A 21,947-nucleotide genomic window follows, 5' to 3' on the forward strand; every position below is an offset into this window, starting at 1 on the left:
CTTGAACCACGCGTCGTTTTGTTGATAACTCAAGCCTATCGCCTGCAAAACGAGAGCCAATTTCATCGCTCCATGTCCACTTGGAACGTCTCTCTCCGTTGTTGGGAGTCTCGATCAGCGGCCATCGCCCCGGCCACGATGTTGTCCTGCCCAAGCCCATTTCACCAGAATCAGGATCTGTATTTATACTGGAGGAGGAACGCCAAGAGCTATAAAGATGTTCAGTAGGGGCGGGTCACAATGTTACAACAACACAACAATACACAAAGTATAGGAAAGGTAAACAAATCACTCGTAAAATATATACAAATAAAAATAAACTATTTTTTATCTTCCCAGGTAAAGCCCACTGTGGTATTAACTTATTTTACAGAAGCGACCTGGCCACAAATGAGAGCTCAACAAAGTGGCTTATCATGTGGAAATCTATAGCGGCAAAATAATCCCGATAATTGAAAGATGGTGTCACACGTCTGGCTTCTGTTCGCGCTGTAAATCCGAGTTATTATTTTCGTTAATGATGCACCTCGCCCAACCCCCTTCTGGGATCACGCCGCTACTGCTGTCACCATCCTAGAATCTCACCCAGAGCCAGATGAACGCTGCAGCTGCTGCTGCTGCCACCATCCTAGAATCTCACCCAGGCCCAGAACAACGCAGCTGCTGCCACCGTCCTAGCATCTCACACAGACCCAGAAGAACGCTGCTGCTGCTGCCACCATCCTAGCATCTCACCCAGAACAACGCTGCTGCTGCCACCATCCTAGCATCTCACCCAGACCCAGAAGAGCGCTGCGAGCAAACTGAGTGGAACAACGTGGACGTCCACAATAATTGCCTCATCCCAGACCGAAACGTCACACCTGCTCCTGGCTTTGACATTCTGCCTCGAAGACCCCGGTGGTGGTGGTGGTGGTGGATCCATCATCCCCATCAGAACATCACCACCAGGCCTATGATGCTCACCTCTCCCTCCTGAGTAGAAAATTAAAGACACAAGCCACAGCAGTGCGTTTTTGCCCATGGACCACGTGGTAAACCACTGTAGTCTACTCTCCTTCAACGGAGGGGGAACAGCAAAACTACACAAACTATCTCCTTGAAGTCCTCTCGTGGCTATAGCAGACCCCAACATTGGCATCGATCTGCTGAACATATTTGTCATACGCAAGAACAGAATTATTCTTGTTATCAGGGGGTATGGGTGAGGGCAATTTATCAGCGCCAAATGGAAACACAAGAGGGCAAATTACTTGATTGGGAAGTCGCTTAGCAACGTCGCCCCCTACCGGCAGACCAAGGCCTGCTTTGCGTCCTGTGCTGATGGTGCCACACAGGGCCAGCTCTCGGCTAGGCGTCTCTGGATGTAGTGCACGACAGACGCGGTGTAAATACGATGTGATGGTGGTGATGATGATGATGTCGTTAGCTGATGTGTCTCTGTGTATGTCTTTATCTTGTTTGTTGTGCTGGAATATTGGGTGATGGTAGAGTAGTGGTTAGCGGGCTGCTCTTCGAACCCGGCACCCCGAGTTCGATTCTCGCTCGCGACCAATAACACAGGTGAATGTCTTATTCGCTTCTGGGCCTTGCCTAGGTTGACTCGGCCTCAAATGAGTACTTGGTGCGATGTGTAAACATCGCCACTGGGCAGCCAAAGGCAAGCCGGGCGTGGTGTTGGCCACTCACCCCCTTATGCGCCATGCCAGCCTTCATAGCTGCTCGCTAACAGCACTTGGCCCAATATTCTGTTAAGGCTATATGGGTAATCTTTGTCTTTGCTGTGTGCTGGAGTGGACGTGCAAGTGGTTAGCGTGCCGTACTACGAACCCGACAACCCGAGTTCCATTCTCGCTCGCGACCAAATAACAGATGTGAATTTGGTTAACTGGTTCCAGGCCTTGCCAAGATAGACTTATAGTAAACATCAGCACTGGGGAGACAAAGGCGGCCGAGCGTGGTGTTGCCCACCCATCCCTAACTGCGCCGTGCCAGCCACCATAGGTACTCGCTTAGCAGCACTTGCCCCGACGAGTCCGTTTTAACGGCTACGCTGGGGATCTTTCCGCCTGCGTTGCAGGACTACCTGCTGAGTATGGAGGGCGTGTCGGACTGCGTGCACTACCTGCCCAAGGTGCTCCTCGCCATCATCGTCACCCTCCTCAACGACGTTTACAACAGCATCGCCTACTGGCTCAACGACAGGGGTGCGTTCTACAGCTCCGGCAACGTCAATCGGTGGCGAGATGTTAACTACCTCGCTTGGTATGCAGAGGTTCGGTCCTGACGCTGATGTCTGCTGCTGTATATTTGGAGTTTGCGGTGTCGCTCTCCCCGTGGTCGCGCAGACTTTTTCCCAGGTTCACCGGTTTTTCCCTCCACATTTAGAATAAACATCACGCGTTTAGAGTATCTGGCTGCTAGAAATTTTCACTTGATAAGCCACTTGGCTGAGCGATCATTTGTGGTGCTATATAGCTCAGTGGGCCTTATCTGAGAAAATAAACAATAGTTGAGTTTAATCAACAATCCATAGTCTATTCACTGCTTGATGAAGGCCTCCCCATGCTGTCATCTTCGTTCAACCGTCGTGAGCTACAACCTCAAATCAATTAGCAGCCTCTTTCCAGTTGTACAGGGCCGGTGCTTGATCAAGAGTTGGAGTGGATGGCCCGTGGCGTAACGTGTAACTCTTCCGCCCGTGCCTGTAATTAATCTGCCGGGCTGGGCTATCTATTCTCCTGCGATGTTCCGGCAGAGGAACGACTAATGATCCATGCCGGGAGTGAGTTAATGGAGCCATTAACTCTGCTCAAATAATTATCGGACGCACGCGCCCACGCACACGCACGCGCGTCCCACATTCTCTGAACGTGATGCGACGTGTCGCCCACACGCATGCGTTGTTCTGAATGCCAAGTCGTTTTTATTTAAGCCGTCGTCTTTCTGTTAATGCCGGTCTTACTCTCGGCACCATGCCCCGCGACAAGACGTCGGGCTCCTGCGCACGGTCTTGCTTCTTCTTTGTTTGCAGCGAGAGATATCCACAATATTCGGCTTCTGCGTGTCCGCCACTTTAGCCGCAACTCTTCCGTTAGTCCCGACCATCGGATCATTGTCATTCTTCGTAGCCGTGACGTGCCCTGTGCAGAGCCCACTTGACTTTTTTTAGCAGTCCAATTGATGTCCCCTGACGCATTCCTATGCCAATCCTCCTGCCTCTCAGTATTATTCCAACGGTGTGTTTCTCTCAGCGATTCTTTTGCGCACCTCGATTAAACACCGTGATGTGTCTGCTTGCACTTTCTCGACGGTCCACGTGACGTCCCTGTCTTGCGTTTGGACCGTGCGCGCCACTTTCCGTGCAATTGCAGGCATCCACCTCTCCACGCTTCTTTGTGCCCCCATATCAGTTTTCGCTCCGCTTTTTTTTTTCCCGTCACAGTTTTCACTTTTTTGACCAATGTCTCGTAGTTGCTCACGTGCACCGGTATGTTGCTCTTCATTAAATTGTGTTGCTTTGCACGGTCTTCTTTGAAATGAACAAATCGCTCCAATCTACTGGCTCGCTCGCTCGCTCCGTCACGTTTTAATTTTTCTTGCGCAGAAAACTACCGGCTGCAGACGACGTACGAAGCCCATCTCATCATCAAGCTGGTCATGGTGAGAATAAAAAGGAGTGGTCGTGAATATTTTACCGTGAAATGGATCTGAACTCGCGGCTCTTTAACCCGTGGCACGGAACGGGGAGTCGAGTCAAGGAAAAATCGGGAGCAAAAAAAGTGTGAAGAGGTGAAGATAGGCAGGCAGAGGTGAGGGGAGATGAGAGGAGAGGTGAGGTGAGGATTGTGCAGGCAGAGGCGACAGGAGGGCCTCAACGCTGTCGTACGGAGCGGCGTCCGGGAGTGGGGGGGTGGCCACACGCAGAAGACACGTGATTTACAGGAAGGCTTGAGCTGATTTAGATATCAGCGATGAATGTTTACGGATGAATGCTGGACCATTCACAAGCTGTTGTTTTCCAGTTTCAGTTCATAAATTCCTACCTGAGCCTGTTCTACATCGCCTTCTACCTCAAGGACATGAAGAGGCTGAAAGAGGTGCGTTTCCACCTTTCGCAGCACTCTCTCTAAATTCATGACACTTACGGGGCCTAGTACAAAATACATCAGCTGTCGGTGCTTAAACATTTGTAAACAAAAAATACATTTGATTGTTAATCACAACCCAATTTGTGCTCGTCAGGCCCATGTTAATGAATATTAATGGCTATTAATGAATGCTTCCCAACAAATACGAATGTCATTCACAACTTTGACGGTGCCGTTTTGGAACCTGCGCTCGGCAATCGTGATGAAAAATATTTTATTCAAATCAATTTTTATTTTCACTTTCCGTGCAATTGCAGGCATCCGCCTCTCCACGCTTCTTTGTGCCCCCTGTTCAGTTTTCGCTCCGCTTTTTTTTCTTCCCATCACAGTCTTCGCTTATTTGATCAATGTCTCGTAGTTGCTCACGTGCACCGGTATGTTGCTCTTCATTAAATTGTGTTGCTTTGCACGGACTTCTTTGAAATGAATAAAATCGCTCCAATCCACGCCGTCGCCCGGGCAGATGCTGGCGGCGCTGCTGATCACGCGCCAGCTGATGCAGAACCTGCGCGAGGCGCTGCAGCCGTACGTCATGGAGAAGCTGCGCCGCATGGACCTGGCGCGGAGACCCCGGGACGCGACGCACGCGCCGGACCCGTGCGAGGGCATCTCCCTGCATGACTACTCGGACGCCTCCTCCTCCTCCTTATCATCACCCCCCCCCTCGTCCTCCTCGTCTCCCCCTACCGACTCCTCATCCTTGTCATCGGCCGCGTCGCCCGGTGTTGGTGAAACCGGCGGCGACGATGACCGCAACCGTGGCGGCGGCGGCGGCTTCCGTCAACTGACCGTGGGCTCCGTGTATGGCCACGAGGACGAGTGGGGATTCTCCGAGGTCGGCGGCGCCGAAGAAGCGACGGTGGAGGAGGACGAGGCGGAGGGCGAGGTTGGAGGAGACGTGGTGCAGGAGTCGGACGTGCCGGTCGGCTGTGGCGCGGAGGTGCCGGGGGCCAGGGAGACGCAGGGAGAACGGGGGCTGTCGGAGAGTGGGGGGGCGGCGGACTCGGTGAGGTTGCGGGCAGCCAAGGCGGGGGCAGCTGATGCTGCTGCTGCTGCTGCTCAGACCTGGGGGCAGCAGGAGGCTGGGGGAAGAGGTGGGGAGGAGCAGACGCACGAGGGGGAAGAGGATCATCCTCCCATCGCCCAGGCCGAAATAGAGAGCTGCATGGACCAATACAAGGTGAGCGGGCGTGGCGGTGCGATGCTGTGATGCTTCATTATGGCACCGTGACGGTGTTCACGGAATGCACGGCCCAAATACAAACGGCTCGTCTTGTAGATATTGCTGACTGTCCGTCATCCGCGTGCGGATTGTCCGGGTTGCGCGTTTACCGTGCTTGTGAAGAGAGAGAAATGAATAGCAGAGGGGGGAAGGGGCATTGCTGCACGCTCGTCTGCACGTGTTACGTGCTCGCTGTTTCTCTTGCGTGCACTCGGTGACCGATTTCTCTGCAAAAACATTTATACACTCCCAGAAGGCCGTGCAGCCGAGGGGGTGTGTATATAAAAAAAAATGCCGTTATTTTGTGTGTGGCAGGGGACAGCTATGTGAAGAAGGAGACCGGTGGTATTGTCCGCTAATATTTATCTCGAGACTGGAATTGTCCACAGCGACGCCGCTCATTATTCCGCGTTGGTCACGGCGCAGCATTAAAAGCCGCCGCGTGCCGTTTGGCGACTCTCCCCTTCCCCCCGGCGTGTGCCTCCCTAGGACACGATCGAGGACTACCTTGAGATGTACGTGCAGTTCGGCTACGTGGTTCTCTTCTCCTCGGCATTCCCGCTCGCCGCGCTCTGCGCCCTCGCCAACAACCTCATGGAGATCCACACGGACGCCTTCAAGCTGTGCACGGGCCTGCAGAGGCCCTTTGGGCAGCGCGTGCGCAACATCGGCCTCTGGCAGGTCCAGCCCCCACGCGCCCCCACAGGAGCCGACCGGCGACACGTTACTTGAGCGGCGGGTGTGGAAGTTAGGGTGGGGGCGGGGGCCACACTTGGGTGTCCGCTTTTTTGGTTTTGATTTAGGCATGGGAGAACTCAAAAAGAGGCCAGGGTAGTCCACATTGGCATGAACTCTACGTATTTCTTCTTGAATTCGTTCGGTAAAGTCAAGAAATTCAATTAAATCAAAACGTTGTATTCTATTATTATTTAATTAAATTTATTTCTATGTGACTTTACCGAAAGAACCAAAGAGTAATTCCTGCAGTCACGAAAGCTTTGAATATAGTTTCTACGTATTTATGTTCAACTTCTTTGGCGCCGTACGTAGCCAACCTTGGCTAATCGCAGGTGCGGGGGAGAGGACAGCAAATGAAACACACAGAACAGTTCCAAAGACGCGGGTTTGTCATTTTAAATGATGATTTCAAACTGCATAGCTCCCGGTGTGCTTCCTGTCATCGGAACGAAAGAGCGTTCCAGACGGCCAGCGAAACTGATATGTCACGGCGGTCGCGCACAACGTCGCTGAGCCGCCGCTTTCTCGCCGCGCAGGACGCCATGGAGTTGATGGTGTCGGTAGCCATCATGGTGAACTGCGCCCTCATCGGCCAGAGCGGGCAGCTCAAGAGCCTCTTCCCGTCGTTCAGCTCCGAGGGGATCGTCCTCGCCATCGTCCTGCTCGAGGTTTTGCAGCAGCTCCCCCCGGTGTCTGTGTCTCTCTCTCGGTCTCTGTCTTTCTCTCGTTCTCTCTCTCTCGAGCCCACGTGGAGTTTCTCCTCACAGGACAGCCGAATTCCATTGGCCAGCAACCACACTTTAGCAAAGACAAAGATCCCCTCGTGCAGCCTTGACAGACTTTTTTGAGGCGACTGCTGTTAGCGAGCACCTATGAAGACCGACACGGCACACGCCCGGCCGCCTTTGTCTCCCCGGTGGCGACGTTTATACAGACACACACCTCTGTCACTGCAAGAGGCCCTAGCAGTGACACAAGCGATTGAGTGCGCTGTTTTTAGAGGCTAATTGTTGTTGGCCACCCACCCCCTCGTTTGTCGTGCCAGCCCTCGTCGGTGCTTGACAACGGCACTTGCCCAAACAGTTTGTTAGAGGCTATATGGGAGATCTTTGTCATTGTCTTGTTGTGCTTCCGTGTGATAGAGGCTCGCTAACAGTGCTTGCCCCCAACAAGCTTTACAAGGGCGTTGTGTCCCCTCGTCGTGTGTGCACACAGAATAATAATATGTATTCATACTGGAGGAATCCAATGAGCTATATAGCTATTTTTCATAGATGTCCAGTATGGACACGGGGTCATAACGTTGCAACAACAAACAATACAAAAAACGATGGGAGTTCAAAGCATTGGATTGGTAATCAAATCGCTTTAAATATATATATACAAATACAACTAAACAATACATTTCGATTTAAAGCTTTCGTGACTGCAGGGATTCATCTTCTTGGTTCTTTCGGTAAAGTCACGTAGAAGGAAAGTAATAAAATAATAAAAATAAAACACAATAAAATAATTCTCACGACGTTTCGGCTACAACGCAAGCAGCCGTCTTCAGGTGAAGAATCTGCTTGCATTGTAGCCGAAACGTCGTGAGAATTATTTTATTGAGTTTATTTTTATTATTTTATTACTTTTCTTCTACGTGACTTTACCGAAAGAACCAAGAACAACTTAACAATGTTTTTATGTTACCAGGTAAAGCCCACTGAGCTATTAGCGTGTGTGTGCCTGCGCGTGCGTAGCACTGCGGGCTTTTGCTGAAGTACGCCATCCTCAAGTTGATCCCGGATGTGCCCTCCTGGGTCGCTGAGGAGATGGCCAAGCTGGAGTTCCAGAGGAGGGAGACTTTCAAGGTACATCCACGACCACCACCACCAACAACGACAACGACAACCGCCATTCGCCACTGAGTGGCGGTGACGTCACCACGGCGCTTGTGACAGGCTGTGTGCACGTTAAGGCAACGTGCCGGTAGGAGGTCACGGGACAGACCCAGGTGCCATGGGTCGACTGACTGAGATGATTGGCAGAAGCCACCTGTGCCCCCTACTGTGCCAACTTGCTGTGCTTTAAGCCGCCGGGCGTTGTTGTGAGCGTCGCTACTCTGCCCTCCGTTGTTGCTGGAGGGCAACTGCCTCCAACTGCCCGGCAGCAGCAGCAGCGTCCTTCACGAGCCTCCTCCACAGAGACCGATCTTGACACCGCTGATACCGGTCATCAGCAAGTCCACTCAGCTCCACATCCTCTTGTACCACATCACTCCACCACGACCACTGCCACCACCGCCATCACCGCACTCCCCCTTGTCACATGCCTCCATAAGGCCCGCTACAGGAAACAGGGACAGCTCCACTCCCAGATATGTCTCTAAGACACTTTTACATAGTTCAAATCATTTCTTTTGCTCATTCGTCTGTGTGTTTGGATTTTGGCCACTGTTGTAGTTTTATGCTACAATTGCTGTCATTAACCCCTCCACCGTCATCAAGCAAGATTGTCATCTCTACTCGGATATTTATTTATTCGAATACATTGCCACGTATGTTCGCCATGGTGGTGATGTTAACTACCTCGCCAGGTATACAGGGGTCGTGGGTTCGATCCCGACCCTGGCACCTGTATATTTGGAGTTTACGTGTTCTCCCTGTGGACGCGTGGATTTTTCTCCAGGCCCTCTGGTTTTTCCTTCCATATTTAGCATCAACATGCGTTTAGAGTATTTGACTGCTATACATTTCCACACGATAAGCCACTTCCTTGAGCTATCATTTGTGATAGCCAGGTCACTTCTGGAAAAGAGCTACATAGTTTAGTATTGATCATATTCTGACTAATAAAGTTATATCATCGGTGGCTTAAGACTTTTAATGACTGAATTCAACATCAATGTACGACTACGTTTTGCTCAGAATATTTTTGGGCTTTGCTTTGAGCTTCATCCGGCAGTGAACTCGGAAGACGAGTGAGATGCATCGACTGCCTCCGTGCTTTCGTTGTGTTTGGCTATGAAAAGTTTTAAGTTAAGTGCCGTTTCTCTGCAGTCGATATGGTGACATGACCTCGTGTTGAAATACAGAACCCGGCAAAGGGGCGTCATCGCTCGCCCAATAGCACAGCATAGCAATCGAAACGATGGCGCGTTCACCAGCGGTGTGATGGCACGTTCACCAGCGGGGTATGATGATTCGTTCGTCAGTGGTACGATTGCGCGTTCACCAGCGATGCTATCATGCGTTCACCAGTGATACTATCATGCGTTCACCAGCGATGCTATCATGCGTTCACCAGCGATACTATCATGCGTTCACCAGCGATACTATCATGCGTTCACCAGCGATACTATCATGCGTTCACCAGTGATACGATTTCACGTTCACCAGCTGTACGATCGTGCGTTCTTCAGCGGTACGAGCGAGCTGCCCAGCTGCGGCGGCAGCAGAAGGAGGAGGAGGAGAGGCGCGAGCAGCTGCGGGAGGAGAGGGCCGCTCACCTCCGCGCCAAGGACGCCGCCCGCGAGAGCAGCAAGGCGGACGAGCGAGCCGGGCACGGCTCGGCGCAGGGTGCGGGCAGCACGCCAGGATCGTCCGGGTCCACGCACGGCGGCGACAAGCAGCAGCAGCACCAGCAGCAGCAGCACCAGCAGCAGCACCAGCAGCAGCACCAGCAGCAGCACATGAGCGGCGGTAGCAGCGACAAGCCCCGACGGCCGTGCTCGCTGCCCAAGAGCATGAAGCTCAAGCAGATTATCCCCATGCAGGGCCGCATGCTCTCTCCCTCGTCCACGACAACAACGACAATGACCGCGTCAACGACGGCGGCGGTGGTGCCATCTGTTTCAAAGGCGGCGCAGTCCGTGGCGGCCGCAGGCGAGGAGAGGACGGTGTCCGGTGCCACCAAGACGCCCGCCGCCACGCAGTCGCCCAACGGCGAGAGCAAGCTGCCGGGCTTCCTGAGCCGGCGCTTCCTGCGCTCGCCCTCGGCGGAGAGCCGTGCGGCTACGGCGGGCGCCGCCGCAGCCGCCGCAGCCGCCGCCGGGTCGGGCGGGGGCCCCGAGCGAGCGCAGTCGCCCACGAAGCTCGGGAAGCTGTTCGGCTTCGTCCGCGCCGACGGCGGCGGCAGCAACGGGAATGGCGCCGGCGCTGCCGAGAAAGAGGAGGGCTCTGGGGATCAGGTTTTGACGTCTCCGCCCGTGTCGGCGTCGTCGTCGTTGTGCTCGGCCGCTCCGGTCGTCGCACGGCCCGAGGGGGCTGGCGGCCCGTCCCAGATTTTGGTGCGGGATAGCAAACACGAGGAGGCGTACTCGGAGAAGGGAGACTGAGACGAGCGTCGCCGGGCCGTCGCCGAAATCCGGCAGCGCGAACCGCTTCTTTCTGAATTCGGTTCCTGAAGAGGGTCGCGGCACACGAAGCGAAACGTCGGACAGCGCGTGCGGTACGGCCCGATGCAACACATCGGAGCGATATACGGCCCGACCGCGGAAAACCGACATTGTGGTGGTCTTCGCAACGTGACCGTCTCTCTCTCTTTCTGTGCTCTAGCATCGTTGGCTCGACTCTGTGGTTGAGAGCGAGTTTTATTTATTACGTTCTTTGCGGCCGTGTCATTTGAGGTTTATATCCATGTGCTTTGCAATGGTGTGGTTGACTGAATGAGAAGAGCATATGCAAGTGTGGGTGTTGACCTCGCAGGGAGTGTGGGGGAGGAAGGTGGGGGCGCTGTTATTGAAATGCGAATGATCTCAGAGTAGCGGGTGGAGAAGATTGTGCGTGCTATTTTGCCAACTGGAGATTTTGATGAGGTGAAACTCCGCGAGTTTGCTGCTGCGAAACAAAGAGACACTAAATTGACGCCGTTTCGATTCGCCATGGGAACGGTAGCTTTCCACGGCAGCCGCAGCGTTCCATATTCTCGGCGACCATTAACGTGTTCGCGGCTCCCAGCATGCACCATGGCGTTGTGACAAAGTGAGGGGCCAGGAGTGGAGGGGAGGGAACTTCGGCGTGCCTGTGGATGCCACCAGATGGCGCTTCAGCGGTGCGCACGATAGTGACGTGACTGTTACTTAAAATGATTTTGTTTCGTCTCTAACGACAGCCCAGAGGTCGCAAACGGGTTTTGATTCCTTACCCGTACCCGTACCCGGCCGCACCAGGGTCGCAAACGGGTACCCGTACCCGGCCGTACCCGTACCCTACCCGTACCCAGCTGGGTACGGGTAGGGTACGGGTATCGGGTACCTGATTGCGACCTCTGGGATGAAGCCATGTTGCAGGCGCGGGTGGGTTGATTCTAGGAACTTGAATTGTGAGAAGAGACAAGACGTTGGGAAATGAGTGACAAACAGTTACTCACCAGTGACTCAGGGTCTACCCGTACCTGTACCCGGCCGCACCAGGGTCGCAAATGGGTACCCGTACCCGGCCGGGTACGGGTAGCCGGGTATCGGGTAGGGTACGGGTATCGGGTACCCCGGTTGCGACCTCTGCGACAGCCCCTAGGGTGTGTCCCAAAGTGAGGAGAGATCTTTATTGTTTAGTTGCATTTTTTTAAGAAATAAAAAAGGATAATTACTCACTCTGAGCCTTGGGAACGTTAACAAATGACGTAATGTCTGGATTGCAAGACGCTCCACAAAGTACGACTCACACACTCACCTACCGCGCACGTAAGACGCACGCCCCAACGTTGGCTTGAATATAAAGGGGGGGGGCGAAATATTTGTCTGGTGATGTGGAGAATATGGTTTGGGTTTTTGCTATGATTTTTGTTATTTTTCCCTTTTTTTCAACCTAGACAGGGGGATTTGCCAAACCATGCTGCTGGGTTACCAGAAATAATTCTGGTGGTGCAATAGTTCAGGGGGTGGTGGTGGAGTTGGGGCCAAATGAGGTGGAGCGGCACGGTTGAAGACAAAGTGACCTTGTGGAAAGGGGACAAACGCTGGACGTGGCTATGTACATATGTATGTTGAACTTCTTTACCACCATACGTGGCTAACTTTGGGGCTCTCTGCAGGTGCAGCCCATTCGTCGCTGGGAGGAGAGGGCCTTCCCACGCTTCTCGAATCCCTGAGCGATATGTTGACCACGTTTCGTCACCACATTGGTCGGTGCGGGTTGTACGTGCCGTACGTACGTTGAACTTCTTTCGCATCGTACGTAACCAACCGCGCCTATCGGAGGGTCGGTGAAGTTCAGGGCGGGGGAGTGCAGACCAAGTAATGGATTTTGTCTGCACTTCCCTCAACTGCCCACATCACCCACTCCTCCTGTCGGTTGTGCACGGTGGCAGTCACCCATCCAAGCACTATCCAGGCTCAACTCATGCTTAGCTCCCCGAGATCTTACGAGATTGGGCGCAATCCGGGTGATTTGGTCATTTGAAACGGAGTCCGCTGTTTAATGATTTTTCCGGCAATTTGTAGTGCTGGCTCGGTGGTGGTTGTTGTCAGACACTCTCATCCAGCCAAGTGTAGAGCCTGGGTTCGATTCCAGGCAGCCACCTGCGATTAAACCGAGTCCTCGCACGTCGTGAATTGACGATCTCAATGGCTGCAGAAAAAAAGGATCCCATCCATTACGAGTCGGGTTTTCACTTCATTCAGTCTTGACCAGGTCTACAAAACAAATCTAGTTTGTTTGTTGACACGAGGTGAGACCGGCTTCACCGGAGCCGTCCTGAGCCGTGCCAGCAGGTCGCTGACCGTTCGCACACGATGAACACTTGGAGACGCGTCTAGACGATGCGGCGGATGCAGTCTTCTCGCACTCTTCATGACGAGCAATCACACACGACGAATGGGTCGAGAGGCGTTTGTAGGTTACACGACGATGCAGCGTCCCCGCAGTGACGTCAAACGCAATGATTGCATCATTGGCACTGCCCCCACATGGCCCCGCTTGGCCCCGCTTGGCCCCGAGCCAAATTCAGATGCCTTTGTGATGCCAGTTTTCAAAAATGTATGTCTCCTGGTTTGGTTCTGGATGGGCAAAACAAATCTCCTGGACAAATGCGAAAAAACGAGCTTCATAGCTCATCGGATTCCTCCAGTCTAAATAAACATTCTGATTCTGCATAGCCAGTAGGAAAAGAGAAACGAGTTTTCCCGTCTACGGCAAGGTGCGTTTTTTATAGCGACGATGGTAGAGAAATTCCAGCCTGTCTAACCAAACAGCTTTGACCGACGGTGAACTTCTTGTCACCGCAGGGAGCGCAGGGTCCCCCCCGCGGGCGTTAGCTCCACACCGATGATGATGTTGTCCACGCTGATGATGTTGTGCGTAGTGTTGCATTTCGGGCCGAACCTGGACGTTGCCCGATGCGTATTTCACGTGGCTAAGCACAGCGCGGCGTCCTCAACGTTACGCGGCGCGACCTCTAAGCTCAGGGGTTGGCGAGTGTTCCTGCGTCGAGTGAAGATTGAATGTCGCCCCTTTTTCTACAGCTCGTAATGTCTAACTATTTATTTATTTTGGAATTACAACTAATTATTTCGGAGAAAAAGCAGCGCAAGACAAAAAGGTTATGGAAACATGAATACGCACACCGCGGGAGCTGCCGGAAAACCATGAGTCACAAATTCTGCATTGCTCGCAGAGCCAGCCCTAAAGGAGTCACAGCGGAGAGAAGTGAACTGTTGGAATTTCCTGGCCGCGTGACGATGCCGCGCTGGGTCGAGACTCGGCCGCACAAACGGAGTCGTCGGCGTTGCTTCGAGTGTTTGGGGGTAAATGGTTGTTCGATGTTCGAGAGCTCTATGGACTCCGTCCGTATCTATGGGACCCTTTTTGTCAGCGTCAAGATATTGAATGATTAAAAAAAGGCTTTACCCTGGTATAGGCCAATCAGCTTCAAGGACAGACCATATATTATCAAAGCATATTCGTTTAAAACATGTTTTACCACAAAGCCCGTGTGGCTAATGCAGACTTGATGATGCCTTGTATGTTAGGTGTCTTATTTTGGCGTTCGAACATCTTGACACCGCCTGTATTCATGGCCAATAGGGGGTAAAGCCTTTCATTTTAATCGTTCAAATCGCGTTACAGTTGTAGAGAACGACGTTCGCGCTTTGACTTTGGGGAGTGCCAATTTTAGTTTTCTGCCTTCCCCCTTCAATCTTCAGTGACCCCCCCCCCACTCCCGCATCACCCCCTGCGTGATCTCCTGGGACGCGTCGTGGTACCGAGCAAGCGGCGTTTACACTGCTCGGCCTGCTCACGCGCACGGCGCGACGGTAGCGGCCACCGTTGCCGGCAGTGGCGCCGGCCCCCTCGGCACCACTGTCGATGTCTCTCTGCGGGGCCCTCCGGGACGAGTGGGCGAGGAGAGCCCTCGATTGCCATCGCGACGTTCGTCACCACGTTTGTCACGGCGGCTGCCAACGTCTCGTTTTTCGTTAACAAAGGGACTAACTGTAAACGTGTCAACATTTTACGTGTTAATTTAAGCAAATTATATTTCAGATTTTTTTTTTACAATTTACGTTTTGCTAACACTGTAGTTTTGTGTTGAAATTATGATTATTTCCAGCTGTATCCAGAGCTTAATTTCTCCACCTCCTGCCGATGTTTCCATAAAACAAGCAAAAAAACATCTCCGTAGCTTGCGATGCTTTAATCGGGTCGTGCCGCGTATTGGTCGGCGTGACGTCCGACGTTTCGTGACAAATGCTGGGGGCTTCCGTGAAACGAAAAAACAAAAAAAAATGATCTCACCTTCAAAGTTACTCACAAAGCTTCCCCCGGCAGGATGCTGGAGCGAAATGTCGGGACACCGTGCCGAACGGCGGAGTACGGCGTGACCCCGAAAACCCATCTTAGATCTGCTAGGCAGCACTACCGCGAAACAAACACCCTAACCCAGCGCTGAATTATAAACGGGCGATTGAAACTTTGTGTGACGTGACGTGTGGGTGTCGGGGGAGGAGTGGTGCTCCAACCAGGACCACTCATGGTAGGGGGTAGAGAGGGAGAGACTCTGGGATAATTTGCAATTGAGCTTTGAAAAATACCTCTGAGTGGTTCTGGGCTACAACAAGAGGGAGGGGGGGAGGGGTGAACGGTCAGTTCCAAACAATCTAGTGTGTGAGAAGGGTTACCATCTTTCATAGCCGTCGGATGAATACCTGACGGTTCCATACGCCCTGTCTTAGATCACCTTATTTAGGATGTTTTAACTGAAAAATGAATTGACGACAACAACAACAAAAAGTGCCAAATCTGGATAACGAGCGGAGACAATCCACAGGCAAATTTCGACAGAGCTCCACTCGGCACTCCTGACTCAGTGCCTTCCACCGAACGGATCTCTTCCTGGGAGAGTGAAGCGAGTTGCGATTGAGCACGTGGGTGCCACGCGCGGGTCGCGGGACCTATTTGTGACTGTACTTCACCACACTTGCCCTCTGCGGCTTGGTGAATGCCGCAGGGAGCATAGACGCCCGGAGCATAGTACGGCACAACGTTGCATCTTGCTGCCCCCACTGCCCTCACTGCCCTTGTGCGGCTGTGGCAGCTGCTCGATACAGTGGCCGCCAATCCAAGCGCCGTCCAGGCTCAACTCGGCTTAGCCTCCGCCGAGATCCGATGGGATTCCAGGTGGCGTGGTCGGAGGCTCGACCTCATAACAACGGCTCCATTCTTTGGTTCTTTCGGTAAAGTCGCGTAGAAAGAAAATAAATAAAATATAATACGACGTTTCGATTGCAACACAAGCAGTCGTAATGAGGTGGAGCATGAGCAGTCAGCGCGTGCCTGTTACTATCTCAGTATGTCACCAATGTAATGTTTGTAGACCCCTTCATTTCATGTCCTCGCCTTCCATACTCCAGGTAACTTATTTCACGTATGTGTATAAAGATATTTAGGCTCGCTGGTCTCGTCATGAAACTGCAATGAAAAAGCACCAGGGGAGGCAGCTATCACATCTGCCTCACTGACGGGGACGTGTCTAACACGCCTCCCTCAGTGAGACCACGCCCCTCTCCGTGAGGCCACGCCCCCCTCGGTGTGTGAATCTGGCTCTGACACGAGCCAGTGCCTCCCCAGCCATTGACCTCACCGCACGCCACTGATGCACACAAACTTTCCGTCATTCTTTCCCAGCAGGTTTTGCGCCATTCAAACTCGATGGAATTCTCCGCCCTAAATGGGTCACATTTGTGAGTTGGTTCAACGGGTGAGAGGCCACATGCGGCCGAGATTCACCGCGCGGTTGCACGCTCTATCAATGCCACTGGTTCAGCGGTCGAAGATTTTTTCCCGGTAGGTTTGTTACGGTGTCTCCTCCGTTCCGCCCGAGTGCATTTGTTCGACTGGCCGGGTGGTGGAGTGCCTTGCAGTCCACTGCCACCTTACACCGCTGCGTCACATCTTGGGACATAGTGTCGAGACGTTACGTTTTTTATATTCTTAGGTTTTTTTCGGTAAAGTCACGTAGGTAAAAAATTAAAATAAATAAAAGTAAAATAAAATAAAAATCACGACGTTTCGGAGGCAACACAAGCTTCCGTCTTCAGCACGATAGCTGTATCAAGTAAGACAAATTCCAAGAAAACAGTCCTTGTAAATATACTGGTTGAGGGTGGGAGGAGCCAAGGTAGGCCCTGAATATTATTTTTGTGAGGTTCGGTGCGGCTGAAGCACGCTGTTAGGAATGAGCCCTTGTTGTGTAAACTAGGTGCGGCTGATGTAAAGGTGCGTGTAAATGGGACTGAGCCTTTTGTTATGTAGAGGTGGTGCGGCTGAAACCCTGCCAGGAATGAGTCTTTGTTGTGTAGAATGGTTAAACTGGGAGGTTCTAAGAGTTGTTAAGGTGCGGCTGATGTAAAGGTGCGGCTTCTGTGAATGGGACGTTTTACCTTTTAAGGAACAGCACTGCTATTAATATTAACAAGCACCCGACCTGAAATACAGCACAGGTCGAGGCGAGGGTTGGTGGTTCACACAAAGCTTCATGAGGCCTCCTTTGCCAGTACCAAAATATACTAATAGGGGTTTTCCCCTTTTCTCTGGCAACAAAACTGACCCCTTTTGCAAGATAGTCGCACAAAGCTTGTGAAGCTCCCTTGCTGCCAAGGTCTGGCTCGCAGGGAAAGTAGCAGTACAGCAGGTGGATTCATTACCGTATGTACAGGGTCTGAGTGTTGCCCTCTCTCCCAACCACCCCGCCTTAACATCCACGTGTACGTTTTCTCCACGTGCTCGCCCCCCTTTTCTCCCACGTGTATCGTGACTCAGTTATGGAGTTGAACAAACATCTCGATATATACAGGGCCACAGAACTTGGGCGATTGCTGGCGGGATTCCGTTCTGGCCGCCTTCCCGAATACCCGCGGTTTCCCGCGTCCAAGGAAAGTTGTGCTCCTGACAAATACGTGACCTTATCTTTGTGTTCGCTCCTACGTACACAATGTACGATCGCCATCCCTGAGAATGTGACGTTTATAAATTGCGGTTTAATTTTAACAGGTGGCTTTCATCTTTCCCCTGCTGCGTCCTTATACAAAGTTGACTTTGGATCTGGCTCCCTATATCGATTCCAGATTAACGTTTTTATTTTATTTATAAATGTATCCGTTTTGTATTTATTCATTGTTGAAAGGGCAGCGGCATTCCCCGCGACGCAGTTTGCCATCCGCGGTGGGTCAACGGTGGCTCTGTCGGTGCCGTCACCGGTGACGCGGAGAAAATCGCCACGTCTCTCGGGGACATCTTCAGGCCCCCCGTTCCATTTCATGCCGAGGAGGGGGGTGGGAGCGTTGCCACCGTGCATTTTGGCCGCGCACCGTAGACTTGCAAATCCTAAGGGCGACGCCGCCTCATTATTTCCATCTCCCCGGAGCGGCGGTTGAAATCTCGAAAGGTTATTTCTGAAATCCCACCGCCACCCCGCCAGCCGCCTCTGGATAAAATGAGCACGCACGCGTCAATCGATCGATCGACGGGGGATGAGGTTCTCGTTCCCGTCTGAATGGTGGGGCAAAGTGTGGGCGCTCCCACCTCGTCCAAAAGACATCTGGCTAGCGTGGGAATACCGGGACAAAATACCCCGTCGAGGGGGGGGTGGGGGGGCTCTGGAGCTCCCTCTCGTGGGGAGGGCCTTCCGCATAACAGTGGCGTGAGCGGGCAGTTGCAGGACTGCGCCTTTACCTCGAGTACATTTGACGTCTCTTTGAAGGACCTTAACGCGACAGACTCGCCGATGTCTCCAGCCGTTTGTTTTTTGCCAAAAAGGCCGCCGCGGTAGTTTTTTGTTTTTAAACTTTGGCGTGGCGAGGGCGAGGCCACGTGCGCCAACTCGCCACCGGCTGCTCGCACGCGCGCGCCACGGGAGCCAGGATGAGCCTGTTACCAGCAGCCTACGGGCATTGCCCTGAACGGGGTGGGGGGTCACCTCATGCCCCCCCCCTCCCCCCCAGGGGTCAACGTTCTTGAGTCCCAGCACCCGCTGAGGCTCTGAGTTTCGGTCCCAGGTTTCATCCACGCGGTGATCGATAACCGGGGCCTCTCACGGCGATGTTCTCGGCTTTGATCGCCAATTTTAGCTACACACCCCCGCCCCCCCCCCCCCTTTTCGGTTGCTATATTAAATATTGACGTGGTTCTAACCCTGCCGTGGTCAGAGACGCGACCTCAAAACAACAGCTACGTTTTACGTAACGGCTGCCTCTTGCATTCCAGCGGCCGCAGTGCGCTGACTCCAACGAGAATTTCGTGCTCGTGACGAATCTGCCGCTCATCACAGACGGGCTTGCAAGTGGCGTCGTAAAACGGTCGCGCTTGCTGCCAAATATCCACACTGCAGTACAGTGTACTCTGCGGTACGCTTCACTCAGTCGTGAACATCGTATACATGTACCCGTGTGCAATGTTTTAATTCGGCTTCGACTAGCAGACCTGTGCAAGTATGAATGTACGCTGTTATTGCTTTCACATTCTCTTTGGTTCTTTCGGTAAAGTCACGTAGGTAGAAAAATAATAGATCACGACGTTTCGATCGCAGCACAAGCAATCGTCATCAGGTGGTACAACCACAGCAATAAACTGCTGAAACTTGCTGTGGTTGTCCCACCTGATGAGGATTGCTTGTGCTGCGATCGAAACGTCGTGATCTATTATTTTTCTACCTACGTGACTTTACCGAAAGAACCAAAAAGTATGGATTCCTGCAGTCACGAAAGCTTCAAATCAAGATTGCTTTCACATTCTCGCGTGTTTCTTCCAAGGCCCGGTTCAAATTTCCATTAAGCGTGCTCTGGCGAACACCCTGATACAAGCAGTGAGCTTCGTTCCAGTTTAGCACGCAGTAGGCTTTCGCGACCAATATTATCCATAATAGAGGTTTTTTTTGGGGTGAAATGGCGTAAATATATGTGTGTCGTTAAACCCGACACGGGCAATCCGTAATGATTGTCACCGACACGAAACTTGCAATTGGTTCCGTGTTCAGCACACCGCTGGGTTGGAGAGTTAACCCGCAACATTTTCAATTCGAGTACGGCGTTTCGCCGGTAAATACAACCAGCATCATCAGGCGACAGCCAGAAATGTGGAGACATCCTCCTCCTGTTTAGGTCTTAAATCGTTCTGCAAGCGCTTCCTTGCAACGAGGCCACACAAGAGCTATATCGATTTGAGTGTCTTGCGATGAACATTTTCTCTGAAGCCAGGTAACACGTGGTAAAGGCACAGTGCCCTCGCGGTATGTGGATGACACTGGCCGCTTGATGGGATCTCAGAAGTTGATTCTGCGATGCCCGCTTCCGTGGGCCATTCTCCGACACGGCGTTGTGATGCATCGCTCTGGATGGTTTTGTTCGTGTCGTTACACGACGGCCGTTTGCACAGTCGCGACATGGGGCTAATCGCGACGCAACCTCTGCAATTTCCCATTTGGCCAAATGTCACCTCGAGTCAGCTGCTCGTGGTTTTGGAGCTTTCCTGAAAATTAGCGATATTCTTCAGGGTATAAGGTCCCTTAAATTGCCCTTAAATTGCCCCTTAAATTTTTAAGAAAAACTTTGCTTTGGAGGCGTAGGGGGTGTCTTATACGATAGGTGTGTGTGCGTGTACGAGAGACCGGATTTGTACGAGTTTTTCTGTAATGTCTTACTTTCCGGAGCATCTTATAATCTCCAGAATTACGTTAATATGTTGGACCCGTCCGGCATGTTTCACAACTGTCGTTAGCCATTCCCAATCTACAGCTGGACGGGGAGGCCACTTTACGCTGGCCCAGGTCTGGCCCCACGTTTGGTGCTGCGTCACCTGCGAGGCAGTGCGGCCGCGACACGTCCGCTGATTTCCATGACTCCATCTCCACTTTGGTCGTACCCCACGCATCGTTCGCCCTCTTGCTTGCCGAGACGTGACGGGAGCCTGTCAGTTTGCTTGGACAAGCTATGCACTGTGCCTAAGGTTCCCCCCGAATTTATCTGGCAGCGATTCAAGGTACTTACAATGTGCGTCTGTGTAATTTAATGTTTTACCGCTGCAACCGCGACTGTGGGTTTTCCCGGTTGTGACGTACAGATTGATGTGTTGTCTGGGGGGGTTGTGTACCGCGTGTTGTGTACGGAGAGTTCCGCTGCGCGACCCCGGGAGATTCCTCAACCCAGCACTTGCAGCGAAGCGTCGGGCGTCGTTCCTAACGGCGCTCAGTGGAAGCCTGAAAACGACGCATCGGAGAGCAATGCATATTTACATTTCGCCGTCTCTGTCTCTCGGGTCACTTTAAAGTGTGAACCTTCCCCTTCTTTGGCCCGCGTCGTCCAGTTTTATTTTTGCCGGGGGGGGGTGGGTGCGGCCCCGTGTTTGTGATGTTTATCGCGCCTCCCCCTTTAATGCGGCGGCCATGCAATTCTGCCAATGCTGGCCAAATAAGCTTGGAGGCCCATTGGTGTCCGTTCCATCGGGGCATGGGCCCTGAAGCAAGGGAATTGACGCTCCCCCCCCGTGCTCCCCCAGCTCTCCCCCCAGTACCCCCCCCCCCCCCCCCCCCCCCGCTAGTCCAAAGCCTGGCACCTGGGCCTCTCTGGACCGTGGGCCCCTGGTGCAAGCGCACCACCTGCACACCCGATTAGCTCATGCCACTTCGCCCAAGCGACCGGCGTCAAACCCCGTCCGTGCGAGCTGACACACACACGCGATCGGGGGTGGCCTGTTCGTTTTCATGCTCAGGGACAGCCTTGGGAGATAGCCGCGGTCTTTGTGCAGCGGCGGCGAGTTTGGTGTCGTTCCGATCGATGGAGGGTCATTGCTCGCTCCCCGAGTGTCGCGATTGTGAATTGTTTTGGTGGTGTCGGTGTGCGGTAGTGGCGGAGCTGTCGAGTGTTCCAGGTGGTGCTGCTGGTGGTGATGGTGGTGGTGATGTTGGCACAGTAGGGGGCACAGGTGGTGCATCAGCCAGTCATCTCGGTCATCTCAGTCAGTCGACCCGTGGCAGCTGGGTCTGCCCCGTGACCTCCTGCCAGCGGGCGTTCGACACTTCACGTGGCCTCAAGGTGCACATGGCCTGGCACAAGCGTCGTGGTGACGTCACCGCCACTTAGTGGCGAATGGCGGTTGTTGTTGTTGTTGATGGTGGTGATGGTGGTGTCCGTGGGTTGGAGGGTGCCCAGGCTCCGGATTGCGAAGAGAGGGGTGGGAGATTGGAGAGGGAGAGAGCCCCCCCCCCGCTCCATCCACCCCCCTCCTATTTCATTCCTTGCACCACCCAGGGACCCGGCCAAAGTGGACCGCTGCCACCCGTGTGGCCGCTTTGCAGATTTGCGCAGCGGCTCACCGTGCGAAGTTGTCCCGCCAGGCTTGGCACCGAGGGAGTCGCTTGGTTTT

General features: G+C 53.0%; 1 protein-coding gene across 2 annotated transcripts in view; it reads left to right on the plus strand.

Annotated features, from left to right (window-relative positions):
* The window catches only part of ANO8 (anoctamin 8), a 56,265-nt gene extending 35,657 nt beyond the window's left edge, over positions 1-20,608 (plus strand). For both annotated transcript variants that reach the window (XM_078874553.1, XM_078874554.1), the window contains 8 exons: positions 2,081-2,207; positions 3,608-3,663; positions 4,026-4,100; positions 4,615-5,331; positions 5,863-6,054; positions 6,648-6,779; positions 7,854-7,964; positions 9,515-20,608. In XM_078874553.1, coding sequence (XP_078730679.1) covers positions 2,081-2,207; positions 3,608-3,663; positions 4,026-4,100; positions 4,615-5,331; positions 5,863-6,054; positions 6,648-6,779; positions 7,854-7,964; positions 9,515-10,429 — 2,325 coding nt within the window. In that variant the 3' untranslated portion in view covers positions 10,430-20,608. The remainder of the gene's footprint in view (positions 1-2,080; positions 2,208-3,607; positions 3,664-4,025; positions 4,101-4,614; positions 5,332-5,862; positions 6,055-6,647; positions 6,780-7,853; positions 7,965-9,514) is intronic.
* The last annotated feature ends 1,339 nt before the right edge of the window (positions 20,609-21,947 follow it).

This window comes from Lampetra fluviatilis, chromosome 39 (assembly GCF_964198595.1).
Source record: "Lampetra fluviatilis chromosome 39, kcLamFluv1.1, whole genome shotgun sequence".
NCBI lineage: Eukaryota > Metazoa > Chordata > Hyperoartia > Petromyzontiformes > Petromyzontidae > Lampetra > Lampetra fluviatilis.